The sequence below is a fragment of the Nomascus leucogenys genome, chromosome 10, assembly GCF_006542625.1.
Source record: "Nomascus leucogenys isolate Asia chromosome 10, Asia_NLE_v1, whole genome shotgun sequence".
In the NCBI taxonomy this organism is placed as follows: domain Eukaryota; kingdom Metazoa; phylum Chordata; class Mammalia; order Primates; family Hylobatidae; genus Nomascus; species Nomascus leucogenys.
Window position 1 is genome coordinate 68750059 of NC_044390.1, and position 16456 is coordinate 68766514.

General features: G+C 38.8%; 1 protein-coding gene across 9 annotated transcripts in view; it reads left to right on the forward strand.

Annotated features, from left to right (window-relative positions):
* MYBPC1 (myosin binding protein C, slow type) overlaps positions 1-16456 on the forward strand; it is a 109341-nt gene that overhangs the window by 32522 nt on the left and 60363 nt on the right. For 7 of the 9 annotated variants that reach the window (XM_003269916.4, XM_003269919.4, XM_030821266.1 and 4 more), the window contains 6 exons: positions 2023-2133; positions 4159-4307; positions 4610-4727; positions 7148-7199; positions 9264-9320; positions 15269-15435. In XM_003269916.4, the coding sequence (XP_003269964.2) occupies positions 2023-2133; positions 4159-4307; positions 4610-4727; positions 7148-7199; positions 9264-9320; positions 15269-15435 (654 nt within the window). The remainder of the gene's footprint in view (positions 1-2022; positions 2134-4158; positions 4308-4609; positions 4728-7147; positions 7200-9263; positions 9321-15268; positions 15436-16456) is intronic. The other 2 variants (XM_003269918.4, XM_030821267.1) reach the window with 1 other exon arrangement.

The window sequence follows — 16456 nt, forward strand, 5'->3', positions numbered from 1 at the left end:
GTATTTTTCGTAGAGACGGGGTTTCACCATGTTGGCCAGACTGGTCTCGAACACCTGACCTCAGGTGATCCACCCACTTCGGCCTCCCAAAGTGCTGGGATTACAGGCATGAACCACCACACCCAGCTGGGATTTTTTAATTTTTCTATCATTTTAAAATAAGACACACACTTTTATAGATGCTTTCATACTTGGAGCTCTACTGATTTTCCATCCAAGCCAACTTGTAGGGTTTTTTCCTTCCTATCACCAGAGGAGACAGGGTTTAGGGGAATCCAAGAAGGTTGAAGTCAGCACTCCATTTTCATTGCCTTTCCACCCCTCTGCATCACCCAAATCACACTTTCCTTTCAGGTTTGGGTAGTCGGGCCCTGGAGAGAAAAGATTCAGGTGAGCACAAGCCCAGACAAGGCATCCTGACCTCGTCCTAATACAATCACTAATGAGCTCATTTCTTGAAGCTGTATTGATTCTAATCCTTGTCTTATTCAGATTGTAGTTTTTACAGCAATCTTTCATTACGTTTCCTCTTACAAGAAAACTAATGTATTGAGAAACAATTAATTTTGCATGATACACACGCATTCAAGGATCTAGCCACAAATACCACAGGTTTGTTCTATCATTTTTAATATTTAGCAAATACACAGAGATCAATCTTCGTTTTGGGGATGTACTAAAGTTAGATAATAATTCACATTTTTATAGAACTTTACATACAGATAATAAAACACTTTCAAATGCATCCTATCAGCTGTAGCTCTTGTTCTATGAAGTCATTCATTCATTCATTCATTCAACAAATTTGTATTGAGGACCTAATATGATCCTATTATGGGCCTCTTATGGACCAGCCACTCCTATAGGCACTGCAGGTATAGAAGTGAACAAAACAAGAGAAACACTTATCCTCACGTTCTAAATGTGTTCCTATTAATATCATAAACACAAACAACAAAATTTTAACATTAACTTGGGTGTTTAAAAATGTGTAATCATATGACTATGATTGTCACATAATTGTGAAAATGTTTAACTTCATTGCGAAAATGATGGCCTACTACTCCAGATAGAAATATCAAGCATGATTGATACATGAAAACTAAAACAATTAAATGTGCATTTTCCTTCTTTTCAAGAAATATTAACAAGCAGAGAGTTGGCAACCTATGCATTTTTTTCCAGTTATTATGTGGCTGAACCTGAACTCTGCATTCGGCTCAGAGACAGGGGAAATATCTACAGTTCTCTCTACTATCCTAGAATTGGAATTGACTGCAGATTAACACTAATCACCAAAGTGCAAATGAGAAGATGCAAAAGAAACTCTATTTCCAGCTTGTCTCTCTTTGTGGGAAAGCCTCAGTTTTTTTCTTTCCAGTTCTCTGTTTTGTTTTGTTTTTTCCCCTTGCAGCACAATCTTAGTATCCTTGCCATTTGTACCACAGGTCATGATCTGTTACTTCCTTGTTAAACTATGGCCACATCTATACAACCCTAATAAAACTCTCTTACAAAAGCAAGGAATCTAGAAATACCAGGCCAGGCTTGGCTTTCTGACCCTTGTCAGAGAGTTTACCCTCCAAATGACCTGTCCCTTTAGTCTTTTTCAATGTAGTTGTATCGATGTGGCCTTATAGTCCATCACCTAGAAAAACACCAAGAGTACTGCTTGAATACACTTACCACCATTGTTTACCTGTCAGGGGACAGGCAATATGGGGAAGCAAAGGAACTATGGCCATCAACAAAGAGAGAATAACAGCTTACTTGGAAAGTTCCGCTATTTCTAGGAATTACATAATGTTCATTTGCCCCATCATGGAAGAGATACCCCTGTAAGAATGGGAATCTGTTCCCCTCTACTGATGGCTGCTGGGGGCAGAAAGAATGATGTTGTATTTATCTAGGTTTATTAGACAAGGAAAAGCTACAGCGTTGGTGAGAACAACAAATCCAGGTAAGACTGCCTAAGAAGAACCTGGCCCTGAAATAATCCTTTTCCTCCTTTCTGCTCATCAGATTGGACCCTTGTCGAACCACCTCCTGGGGAGGAACAAGCCAAGCAGAATGCCAACTCCCAGCTGTCCATCTTGTTCGTTGAAAAACCTCAAGGAGGAACAGTGAAAGTTGGTGAGTGCCTAGCATTCAATCCTACCTTTTTTAAAAAATTAAGTTGAGCCGAGCACGGTGCCTCACGCCTGTAATCCCAGCACTCTGGGAGGCCGAGGCAGGCAGATCATTTGAGCTCAGGAGTTCAAGACCAGCCTGGCCAACATGGTGAAACCCAGTCTCTACTAAAAATACAAAAATTAGCTGGGCGTGGTGGCAGACACCTGTAATCTCAGCTACTCAGGAGGTGGAGGCAGGAGAATCGCTTGAACCCATGAGGCGGAGGTTGCAGTGAACCGAGATCATGCCACTGCATTCCAGCTTGGGCAACAGAGCAAGACTCTGTCTCAAAAAAAAAAAAAAGTGAGGTGAAATTCGCTTATAACATTAACCATTTTAAAGTGAAAAATTCAGTGGCTATTAGTACGTTCGCAATGTTGTACAGCCACTACTTCTATCTATTTCTAAAACATTTTCATCACCCCCAAAAGACCCTATATTCCATTAAGCAGTTACTCCCCATTGCCCTCTCCTCCCAGGCCCTGGCAACCATTAATCTGCTTTGTCTCTCTGGATTTACCTATTTTGGATATTTCATATTAATGGAATTGGACAATGCAGGATCTTTTGTGTCTGGCTTCTTTCATTTAGCACAATGTTTCCAAAGTTCATCCACATTGTTGCATGTATTAGAACTTCATTCCTTTTTACGGCTGGATAATATTCCATTGTATGTATATACTAAATCCTGCTTTTTACGACGTGAAAAGATGAGTGACAGCTATGATTTCAGTAACCTTCGGCACATAGGAGTCCAGTGCCTGGACCCTGGAACCTTGGGTTCTAATCTTGATTCTGCTTCCTGCTAGGTATTGCCCTTGGAAAGACAGTTTAACTTCTTTATGCCTCAGTTTCCCCATCTGTAAAATGGTGACAAGAATAGGACCTAGCTGTGAAGTATTTTGAACAGTGCCTGACACACCATAATGCTGAGCCAGTATCTGCTGACATTATCATAACTCACTCCATAAGATGATTCCAAATCTACACATGTGCTAGGTAATAAGTCATAATATCTGAGACAGCTGATTGGACAAATGGTTCAACTCTTCAAATATTCAAATTCAAAAATATTGATTATATACCTCCTGTTTTAGGCACTGAGTATAACATGTGAGCACTCAGAATTTATAGTCTGAGAGGAGCAGACAAAAAATTAAACAAATCATCACAAATGCCAAGTGCTGTGAAGGGATGGTGAGCTGGAGGAGGACCTGAGGGTTGAAGAATTTTAACCAAATAAATCTTTATAAGGGATATATTATGATCTGAACTAGTCTTTGACACTTATCAATATTATGCAAATGAGTACATAGCCAACTGTATTCCAGAATTACTTCTTTCCAGGCTAGAATGTCAAAATACACCACATGTGAACAGACATGTTGGTTCCCCTTATGCTCCTGTAAGACACTGAAATGCTGGGCTGGAAGCTAGACCACAATGTCATGTCCTCAGGGTCTAAATCACTCAATACAAACAGATTGGCAGGTTTACTTCAAGCAGATCAGTTTGATTTAGTCACATTCCTATAATTCCAAGCTTTTCATCACCTTGCCTAATAAAAAGGGTGAAAAAAATTCAATTTTTTCATTTTTATTTCATATATTTCCAGATATATGAAATAAAATTTTATACATATCCATATATGCAATAAAATTTCACATCTATCATACATATCCATGTATATCCATATATATGAAATAAAAAAATTATCCAAATGTAAAATTATCCATATATAAAAATTACTTCCACTGGTTTCCCTATTACTTTTTCTGCTTCATAAATCCCCAAAGCAGAACGAGCTGGAACAGCCTACGGACCTCTAGAGCATTCATAAAAAAATCAGGACCAATTCATTGCACAATTCCAAGGGCACCAATCACACCATATTCTGTAGTGCAGTCCATGTCAACTCCTTCCAGTTGAAAGCAAAACAAATGACACTTGCTAAAGAGCAAGCTGAATCCCTTGTGCTTCTTCTAGGTGAAGATATCACCTTCATAGCCAAAGTCCAGGCTGAAGATCTTCTGAGAAAACCCACTATCAAATGGTTCAAAGGAAAATGGATGGACCTGGCCAGCAAAGCTGGGAAGCACCTTCAGCTGAAGGAAAGCTTTGAGAGGCACAGTCGGGTAAGGCCCTGAACTCCCAGGACAGGGGCTCAGCTAGCGCATTCCTTCTATGTGAATAAATGATTATTTTCAGGTTCAGCTTTGAGAGACTTCAGTTCCAGAAAATCCTCTGAAGTTACCATTGCTAGTGTGTACACTCTATGGCGATTGCCCTGCTGTGTCCGGGGGCTACAGGACACATTTGCCCTCCGATACTGAGAATATTGTACTGGAATTCCCACAGATAGACACAGCTTTAAGCCAATGCTGAGAAATTTGGAAAATAAACTGAAATGTGTGTGTCTGGATGTATTTCATTGCAGGTGTACACATTTGAGATGCAGATCATCAAGGCCAAAGAGAACTTTGCAGGAAATTACAGATGCGAGGTCACCTATAAGGATAAGTTTGACAGCTGTTCATTTGATCTTGAAGTGCGTGGTAAGAGAGCCTTCTTGCCTAGATAAATGTAATTTTTTAATGGGGTGTGAGGGGATGGAGAAGAAGTTCATTTAATACTATGAGATTTCAGGGAAAGTTTTCCTTTAAAACTGTGTGTTTCTGATTATGGTAGTCTCAGCAAGCCTACTGAATTGAATTGCAATGAAATAATTTATAAAAGTAGAATTGGGGGGATTTTATCGCTAAATATCTCTTGTCCATGCTATCTATATTCCTTCGATCTCCCAGATAAAAGATGATGTCAGTTTTTGCTGCTACAGAATGTATGTTTCATGGGATCCACTTTCCCACTTAGGTTTGGGGATAGGGTAATATGCTATGAGAGTTCAGGATACCCAGATGGAAGGGAGAATTTCTCTTATAACGACTAACGTCAGGCATGGCAGTTCTTCATCCATATGTTCTGTGTACTACCCAGAGTAAACATAGAAGGCCTAAATGCATACAGTGAGGTTGGAAAAAAACTCGCTTTTACAAGTATACAAAGGAAAAGTTGACTTGGCAGCAAATATTATAAACTTAAGGTGAATGTAAAGTGTGATGTAGTTGCAAAAGACAAACAAAGTGAATGTAATTTTATTTTATTTTATTTGAGACAGAGTCTCACTCTGTTGCCCAGGCTAGAGTCCAGTGGCACAGTCGTGGTTCACTGCAACTTCCAACTCCTGGGTTCAAGCAATTCTCATGCCTCAGCCTCCCAAATAGCTGGGATTACAGGCGTGCGCCACCACACCCGGCTAATTTTGCTGGGGTATTTTTAGAAGAGACGGGATTTTGCCATATTAGCCAGCCTAGTCTCAAACTCCAGGCCTCAAGTGATCCACCTGCCTTGGCCACCCAAAGGGCTGGGATTACAGGCGTGAGCCACTGTGCCCGGCCATGAATGTAATTTTAAACTGGGCTAGTCCAAGTGGTATAGGAAATGATACTTCTCTCTACAACATGCTACTTATTCTACATTTGGAGTGAGGTCTTTAGCCATGGGCACTATACCTCTGCCTGGACCTCTTCTCAAGTAGGGTAACCAGGAAGATGAAGAATCCAAAAACCACACCCTATCCAGCTTGAGTGTGTGGGTGAAGGAAGTCAGGCATACATGGCTTGTTGCAAAGAGGGGAAGGGGCTGTCACACAGAGCATGGAAAACAAATTTCCATGCATGAGAAGCATTTAGGCAGTTTAGAATCAAAGGCGGAAACGATGAGCAGGTGAATTTTGTCTTAACGTTAGGATGAGCTGGCCAGGCGCGGTGGTTCAAGCCTGTAATCCTAGCACTTTGGGAGGCCGGGGCGGGCGGATCACGAGGACAGCAGTTCGAGACCAGCCTGGCCAACATGGTGAAACCCTGTCTCTACTAGAAATACAAAAATTAGCCAGGTGTGGTGGTGGGCACCTATATTCCCAGCTACTTGGGAGGCTGAGGCAGGAGAATCACTTGAACCGGGGAGGCGGAGGTTGCAGTGAGCTGAGACCGCGCCATTGCACTCCAGCCTGGGCAACACAACGAGACTCCGTCTCAAAAAAAAAAAAAACAAACAAAAGAGGATGTGCTCTTCTGTTAAAGCTATATAGACAGCCCAGGAAGGTTGTGAGAGTCCCACTGAGAGTGATGTCAAGCAGAGGCTGGATGGCCATGGGTCGGGTGCTGTCGATATTTCTGTATTAGGTGGGATCTGGGACCCTGGGAAGCACTGCTTCAACCTGGCTGGGCATCTCTGAGAAGATCACCTGGAGGGCTTTTTTTTTTTTTTTTTTTTGAGAAGGAGTCTCGCTCTTCTCTGTCACCCAGGCTGGAATGCAGTGGCGCCATCTCGGCTCACTGCAAGCTCCGCCTCCCGGGTTCACGCCATTCTCCTGCCTCAGCCTCCCGAGTAGCTGGGACTACAGGCGCCCACCACCACGCCCGGCTAATTTTGTTTTTGTATTTTTAGTAGAGACGGGGTTTCACCTTGTTAGCCAGGCTGGTCGCGATCTCCTGACCTCGTGATCCGCCCGCCTCGGCCTCCCAAAGTGCTGGGATTACAGGCGTGAGCCACCGCGCCTGGCCCCTGGAGGGCTTTTTAAGAATATTGATTTCTGGGTGCCCCTCCCTGATCTGATGGATCAACATCTCTGGCAGAGAGGATCAAGAAACTGATACGTTTTTAAGTCCCTCGGTGATTCTAGCGGGCAGACAAGTTGAATGACACCTGGACAAGGTGACCCCACGGTCCCTTCATTGGTTCTTCATGAGGCAGGAGGAGGTATGATGAGGCCTTGGCAGCACAGCCATTCAGGAGAAAAGCACCCCCCTTCACCTGACATTCTTCCATCTAAAGAATCCCCACAGCCTATAAAGGAACTGAACACAAACTACCTCCTTAATGGGTATTTATGTTATTGTTTTCTTTCCTTTCAAAGAATCTACTGGGACTACTCCAAACATTGACATCAGATCTGCTTTCAAGAGAAGGTAACTCCAAAAGGAAAATCTAGATAGCTTTTATATAACACAGAAGTGGAGGACGTTCCAAACACATTTCCCTTCCCCTGTATTCCGTATTCCAAATACGAACAACCTTTTTCACCGCAAACACACCATATGTTTAAACATTGGTGTTCTAGAAAAACCATGGGTTTAAGGCCCAGTCAAGCATATACTGACCATTTTTTAGAATATTCTTGTTATAAAGAAGTTCCTGTTTTTGAGGTTTCACAGTTGCCTTAGAAAGACACTTTCAATTTATTCATATATAGCTTCATCTTAAAGCATTATTTTCCACCAAATGGCCAAAAGAAATACGCAAAGAGACTCATTTCATTGCTTAAGTCATGGCAGAAAACTTTTATTTATATTGCCTTTCATCTAGAAATCACTTAGGGAGCCACTGAACCATGTGCCCAAGAAAACCACAACTAAGTAGCTACTTACTGAAGTTAGTGCCACATAATATTGGATTATCCTAAATGAAACTGGCATTAAGAATACTACAGAAAGGCAAAATTTAGATACCGATTTCATATATTTTTGCAATTACCAAGGCTGAAAAATGGAGCGGGGGTGATCAAGGAAGAAATTTAAAAGATTTTTGGTCTCTGAGAAATATAACCAGCCCCTTCCTGTCATTATGTTATTCTCTGTACTTAATTATTCCATAATATAAATTCTTTAATGAGACCAAATGTTTTGTTCTTCCTAAGACTGAATCCACATACAGAATCCACATACAGTTTTGCTGAATAAGGAAAGTCACTCCAAACTATTATAAAACAATAATTTAGCTTGTTAATGAGGCATATTTTCCTCTGATATTATAAATAAGTCAAAACTTTAATTACTTTGAAGTTATTTAATATTACTGGTGTTAGGTCTTTTTTAATTTTAAAAAATGTCATAACTTTCAAATTTTATTACTTTCCTTCCACTTTCCCTTCATCCCATGCTCAGCAAATGCACAAGTCTGAAACTATGCTCCTACTGTATACAAGTATATCTTAGGAGAGGGAAACATGATCTACTAAGTTTTCAGCTTTAAAAGAACAGAAATGTATTTACTTCAAAAGGCCTGCAAACACCTAAAGAAATTTTGAAAACACATTATTGAGTTTAATTCTTATGACTTACATGTTATACACACTGTTTTTAAACCCACAGACTCTTTTCTTAGAAACCATAACTAACATTTGTAAAGAGCAGGAAACAAAACTTCATTAAAAAGTTAAACATGTAAGTAACTATGCAGTGCCATTTAAATGTTAGCTCTATAGCTTCTAGTTAGAGTTTATATGAAACCACAATGGTGGCTGCATGCCTAATCTAAGATGCATTTCTCTACAGGAAAGCACTTTTTTAAACTGCTAGTAAAAGTTTCGTTAACAATTCAAGACAATTTTTTTTAAAACACATTTAAGAAGGTATAAATATTAATAAGAAAATTAGAATAATTATCACCCTTTAAGACAGAAAGGAATGCATCTTTTAAAAAGTTCTGTGTTAGCTCCTTTTTTATTTTTGCCATGTTGGTATCACATTATCTGATTCATCTGTTCATGGACACAAAGAGGTTACCATTGAATATAAGGCTTTGTACTTATATATCTGACATTGGTACACTTCGTCCTCCAAGCCAATCTCTGTCTTACATGAATAACAGAGATCAGCAAAAGTTCTTTGCTTTTTACACAGGTATGTTTCTACAGCCCCCAACTTGCAAAAACAAAGTACTTTGTGTTGCTTGGCTTAAGTGCATTTGTGTTACCTGGTTTTAACACAAATCCAAGCAGTTTTATATATGCAATCTACAAAAATGTGTCTTCTGAAATCATAGAGTAACACAAGCTCCTCATATGTTTACTTTTCCACAAGTACATACTCCAAAAACTTAACATGTCACTTGTGTGAAAAGAAATAGTTTGTGTTGATTTAGTCCTTGTGTGGCACAAAATTGCATATACATTACATGTAGAGTGTTTGGAGGAAATTGTTGTGTATGTCTCTGCATTAAACCCGGATTTGCTTTTCTTTTGTTAACGACAGTGGAGAAGGTCAAGAGGATGCAGGGGAACTTGACTTTAGTGGTCTCCTGAAACGTAGGTGAGAACCAAGTGATGGAGTGAGACACTGTGGCCTGGAAGTCTTTCAGACACCCACTCAGAGGAGTCAAGTTTAAGTGGATGTTTTTCAGAGAACTTTTCATTTCTGAAAATGTGTTTTGCTTATAGAATATAACAGAGTTGACTAGAAAGAGAGAAACAACTGCATACTAATCTTTTAAAGCCTTTAATGGATGCTTTTAAACTTTCTTTTTAAATGTTTCATGAGTCTTCACCTATTTTTTTTTAATGGGGATGAAGAGATATGAAAACTGAGACATAAGACAAATACCTAGAAACCTCTAAGACTGCACATATGATTCCTTCTCATGACTGAATAAATGAAGCCTTCATTCTCTTACCTTTGATCTTTGGTCAAAAGATCAGTTTTAGAATTTTGGTAGAAGTCTGAAGGTATACACATTGTAAGAGGCAGACCTACTTTAATGTATTATTTATGATGTACTGTATTTCTGCAAGTCTAAGACACCACTGCTTTTAAGACATACCAGTACTTTATAAATCACTAAGCAATGAAAAAATTGTTCCAAACGGTTTGACACACCATTGATTATAAGATGCATTGTCATTTCAGAGGTCTTTAAAATGCCTCAGAAATGTGTTTTAGAAGTGATAAAATGGAAATAAAAGTTTAGTATTATCACACACTCACACTTTTCATTGTTCTCTCCTGCAATAAAATTTATAGAATTTCATTATGGATACTTAGAACATAACCATTTTATAAGATTTCTCTCCATATATATTTCTATAACTGCTATACTCTTCACTACGATTCCCTATATATATATATACTATATTATATGCATGTTATAGATATCTAGATATTTACTATAGTGCAGAAGCAACAAAAAGAAACACCTTTTTTTCTGAGATTATGTTTTATCTAGCAAATATATAAATAAGCAGAGTAAAACTATAATTTTAAATTAATTGTATATAATATCAGTTTTCGTTTAACTTTCCAGGCTTTTAAAATTACTTTTAGTGTTTTCTATGGTTATTAAAAGACTACAAGTACAAATATGCTTCATAACAAATTACAAACACTTGAAATAAACTGGAATTGTGTTTATACTCTGTTTAGTTATAATAAAGCTGTATATATTACAGCTTTATTCAAGTCTCTGTAAATGAAAAATTTACCCCTACCCCTCAACATGTAGGTTGAGAACAGAAATATTAATGGGTGTGATTTATTAATTACTGAGGGATATTAGCCCATCAATAGACCACTTCAAGTAACCATTAGTCTCAATAGTATTGATTAATTCCCCAAATGCATTTAAAGCAATAGTATATGAAGTGCCCTTAAGTGAGCCTCACGTTTCCTCATTCTACAGATAAGAAACCAAGGTACAGAGATAACAAGTGACTTATCCCAAGTCACACAGGAGTTAGAGGCAGGGCCAGGACCCAAATCCAAGTTTCCCTTTTATGAGTCAGCTCATTTCCTGTGACTCCATATTAAAGATGCCACTCTGAATTTGCCTTGGAAGCTGGTGCTTCAGTTTATAACACAAATTGACACTTTAGGAAGACAAGAGAGCTTTTTATTCTCCCTGCAATCATTTACTCAATCAGGAAAATACTAGACACTGTCTTTGTGTAGAATATAATGCTACTGATGTGAGGAAAAGAAATCCAGTGCCTGGCACATAGAAAAGGATAGATACACTTTTGTGGGAGGAAAAACAGTGGTAAAAAACATGGATTTGAGTCTCAACTCTACCATTTACTAATTATGTGACTTTGGTCAAATATTTGACCCCTCTGAGACTTGGATTTCACATCTGGAAATGTGAAGAATAAATGCTACTTAATAGAATTATTGTGCAAATTAAATTAAGCAAATTAAATTAAATTAAAAAAAGCTTGGTTCACAGTAGGTAGCAAATAAATATGCACTTCCTCTAAGGAAATGTGTCATTTTCTCTAACATAGTTTATATTCATAAGGAGACAACACACAAACACACACACAATCAGTCAACAAAAATGTGATACAGTAGATTATTAAGCACCATGCTCTGATCAAAAAGGAAAAACAGAAAGAAAAAAGAACAGACTTTTTCAGCCAGTAAGTCCAGAATAAAAATAAATCTAACTACATGGTCAAAATGACAAAATTTAAAAATCACTTAATGGGCAGCCAACGTGTCTCCAGTTCTCATTTTCTTTTATCCCCTACTTAAGATTTTCATTCATAATTAGATTGTTGTTAATATAAGGCTATGTTATGTTCATTTAGTATACTATACTAATCCACTAATATAACTTTAGAAATCATTGTGTTTTCCTACTAGTGAGTTGCATGCGTTTTCATTGTGGTAATGACACATGGTTACCATTTCTACTCCTCCAAGTGTGTGTGCCAAAATCCCCACGAGAAAAGAAAATATGATTAAAACCAACATCTCTGTACAACAAAAGATCTTCCTGCTCTGAACAAAGCCAGCTTACTTCAAATAGACATTAGCTAAGTCAGATTAAATCTTTTGGGCAGCATCCTGTTATAGGAATTGACCTGTATAAATACTTGTAAGTTGTATTCTACATAAAATTTCTATAACTGTTATACTCTTCACTAAGATCACCAAGTTATTGAAATTTTGATGTAGATGAAAATACCATGAGCATTATACAGGTCTATCCCGAGGCTTGGAAAATAATCAGAAGTGCCTACAGAAATTTGGCTTTTTCTCCTCACTGTAACTTAACATAGCCATGCAGACAGGGTCATGTGCAGCCACCATGGTAAGCAACTGAAGATATGTTCCAGGTGCATTAAGGAAATGCTGAAGGTGAGAGCCTTGACCTCACATTTCAGTACAAGATAGATGCTTCTCTTTACAATTTGAGATACAATTAAGTAATGGAGAGAAAAGGAAGGAATAGGCAAGAGGTCATTGGTGTTCTTATATGAAATTTGATATGACTAAGTATGTGATAGAGTGGAGAGTATCTTGGCATTTTAAGGAAAACTGGTGAGGATGATTGATTTTATAAGTCTACCAACAAAACTGACTCAGGACATCACACTCAAAATTATCATCTTTATTACTGGTTTCCTTCACATAAATATTCACCTCATGGATCTATGTAGGATTCAGTGACTTGTGCCTCTTGTTAGCTATTTTAATTATATCTAGCTTGATATCTTTAAATCCTCCGCCAATGTCAGGAGGATACCTGAAATATGTAATGTATGTGTGCAACGCTTCATGGTTCAAATACAAATTTAACATAATCCAGTATGGCATAATTTTATAGTCTGGGGACTATATTTAGGCTGGAATGTGACAAAAATAGAGCACTAATAAACTAGATTGAGGGAACACCCCACAGAAAATATATACATATGAACATACATATACATCTTTTTGGGGTTTTTCTTTGAGACAGGGCCTCACTTTGTCACCCAGGCTGGAGTGCAGTGGCGCAATATTGGCTCATTGCAGCCTCGACCTCCTGGGCTCAAGCAATCCTTCCACTTCAGCCCAAGTAGCTGGGATGACAGGCATGCGCCGCCATGCCCAGCTAATTTTTGTATTTTTTGTAGAGACAGGGTTTCACCATGTTGCCCAGGCTGGTCTCAAACTCCTGAGCCCAAGTAATCTTCCCGCCTTAGCCTCCTAAAGTGCTAGGATTACAAGATTGAGCCACTTCACCCGGCCTATACATATACATCATAATTGTGACTCTCCTAGACTTCCTACTAAAATATTTAAAGGATGTATTTGAAGTGTTTACTGTTTCCAGGAAGTAGATTTAGTGGATCTGGCAAATTATTACCAATATTCCAATTTCAGGACAATTTTCTTAAGCTTTTCGATTTTCCCATGTTAATAAAGGATGTAGCTATTATTTCAGTGATATGAAGATAACGCTTGTGTCTTGAGTTTTTAGGAGGCACATTTTGCTAATGGTGTTGTCTAGTCCTTCCCATCAAGATTATTGGAGAATCCAGTGACCTTTCACTTCCCTCTATTTTCCAGGAGTTCTGCCTCAATGTCCCCCGAACCCACTGGGCAAAAAGACTTACATGGCAATGTAAAATGGAAGTTAGATATTTAGATGTTATCCTTGCCTAATGCCACCCTAAACTCTATGTTAATATTTATAATCTCCTCCCCTCCCCTGCATATTTTATCCATGATTACAACCCAGTATCTCCTTCTCAAAGTACACATGAGTATAAAGATGACACTCCGGGCTGGGTGTGGTGGCCAGCACTTTGGGATGCCGTGGTGGATGGATCACTTGAGGTCAGGAGTTCGAGACCAGCCTGGTCAACATGGTGAAATCCCATCTCTACTAAAAATACAAAAATTAGCTGGGTGTGGTGCACACCTGTAATCCCAGCTACTTGGGAGACTGAGGCAGGAGAATCGTTAGAACCCAAGAGGCAGAGGTTGCAGTGAGCTGAGATCATACCACTTCACTCCAACCTGGGCAACAGAGTGAGACTCTGCCTCAAAGAAAAAAAAAAAAAAAAAGAAGTACAAAGTGAGACAGGGCCTCACTTTGTCACCCAGGCTGGAGTGCAGTGGCGCAATATTGGCTCATTGCAGCCTCGACCTCCTGGGCTCAAGCAATCCTTCCACTTCAGCCCAAGTAGCTGGGATGACAGGCATGTGCCGCCATGCCCAGCTAATTTTTGTATTTTTTGTAGAGACAGGTGTAATGAATATGACAATGTAAACAGATGTAACCCATCATTCCCTAACATGATAGCATGAATTCATTTTCACACTGATACGTAAGATGTTTGACCAGTTTTCCAGAAAATCATATCCAAACCAGCATTACGGTAAGCAGTCATTGTAACATTTCCAAATTAACCTGATAAAACTAGTCACGTAAATGTAAACAAAATCAGGATTATTTATTCAATGAAGGAAACCAATTTGTTTATACTAAGCCTGTTTTCCAAAAGGGTGTTTATTTCTGAGTTTTATTTTTATTTTATGCTTTTAAAAGAAAGGAAGACAAGTGTAAATCTTAAATCTCATTTTTTAAAGTCATATATGTTCTTTATGTGTTCTGTAGTCAATGATCAAAAGTTGGGGTCATAATTTTGATATGCACCCTAAGAAGTTACTTTCCCTTGTTCATGGTGCCCTAAACCATTTGCTTCACAGTTTAACATTTATATTTTTATAACTCATACCCAATTTGCTTCCAAAAAACATTCAAGACAGTACTTTAAGATGAAATGTAAGAAAATTTTTTAAACCCAGTCTCCTTTCCCCCTGCTAATTTAGAAAAAAAAATTTTTTTAAACCATCATTATCCATAAAAACCATGTGAAAAAAAAAAAACTCATGGCAGTTTCAATTTTTTTTTTTATTTTAAGAAAGGTAAAAAATGGTTCATGTCCTTATTTACTAATATGGTAGGGAAAATGCTATTTGCAGAATCCAAATGTTTGAAATAATGTACTTGTACTGTCTCCATATTTAGCTAGGGCGTGTACATCAAAGAAAATAGAGATCATTTTTATTTCATAGGCCAAATCTAAACCTTTTAGTTCTAGTCCAATTTTCAACAATTCAATATCCATACCCTAGATGAAAACTGTTAAGTTTCTCAAAATTCCATCTTCTAATTAGACTTTAAATTTGAAAATAAGTAAAATATATTTTTAGGCTATTTCCTGATGTCCTCTACTCCCCCTAAATTGTTTTTATTAACTAGGAAAACTACAGGTGTTACTATAAGGGCACACATTTGATCTTCTACTACCTGCAAGTTTCCCTAAGACTTCCATTCCAGCAAGGCAAGACTTGACTTCTGGGCTTCAAGTACTCAGGCTTTAAACAGAGCTTTTTTACACTGAACTGAAAAAGCAGAATCATACCTCGACCTTCCTAGTCTCTAAGGGCCAGTGCAGCTACTAAACTAGACCATGGTTCTCCCCGGTTAGGGAGGTGAAGCAGCAGGAAGAAGAACCCCAGGTGGACGTATGGGAGTTGCTGAAGAACGCGAAACCCAGTGAGTACGAGAAGATCGCCTTCCAGTATGGAATCACCGACCTGCGCGGCATGCTCAAGCGGCTCAAGCGCATGCGCAGAGAGGAGAAGAAGAGCGCAGGTGAGCGCGCCCGGGGGGGCGAGGCAGCGGGGCCGAGGGGCGTGGCAGCGTTCGAAAGGCTTGACCGTGAACCCCATCTCGTGCTCCTTCCAGTCTCCCGCTGGGTTGGGAGTGGGGCTGGGTCGGAGTGCAGGGGTTACGCTTGTCTTGACGGACAGCTCCTGAAGGTTCAAGGTAACAGGAGATTCATGGTCCACATACAACGTAGAATGGAATAGTACATTACCCCCGCGGTTACTGGGAATTTCTCAGCGGCCCCCTTTCTCCAGCCTCCACATCCCCCCTCACTGTCAAATTCTTGATTTTTTACTTAAGCAGAGTGGACTCTTTCACCATCCTTTTCTTTCACCCACTTGATGGCGTGTGGAGAGTTCACTTTCTCACACCCAATATGGTTAGCAAAATGTTTTGTAAAACCAATAAGCAGCTCCGTGGGGGTCTGAAATGGGTCCAGTTTATTGTGGTCTGAAATATCTTTTTAAAGTGGAAAGAAAAAAAAGAGAGAAAGGAATACATTTTACACTGACCATTTAGCTCTTCGAAGCTTCCTATACTCGGTCATTATTGGTTATGGGTTTTATGACACATCAGGTTAGTAATATATCGATCCTATTATTGTTTATTACTTTGTTAACGTTCAAATAGAATTTAAAGATTTTTACTACCTCTTTTAAAAAAATCTGACGTTTATTTCTGAACTTCCTGGAAACTGGTTGAGAAATGGCCCCAGAGAAATGTAGTAGGGTTTTTTTAGTTTATGTAGTTCAGCCACTCCCACAGTCCCAGAACTCCTGAAGTTACATTTTTGAGAGGTGTGTGAATACTACAGGGGAGAGCCAGCTGACATCTCTTTTCCCCAAGCTGAACTTTGTTATTGTTATCACTTAGCTCTGAATTCATCTCTTAAGATGTGTGATAGATAGCTTTTTTAAAAGCTAGGGTTTATTTTATCTTGTTAAAATATGAGACAGTGAGCTTACCTAAACAATAGTATAATAAGGTTGGAATGATGGAAATACAA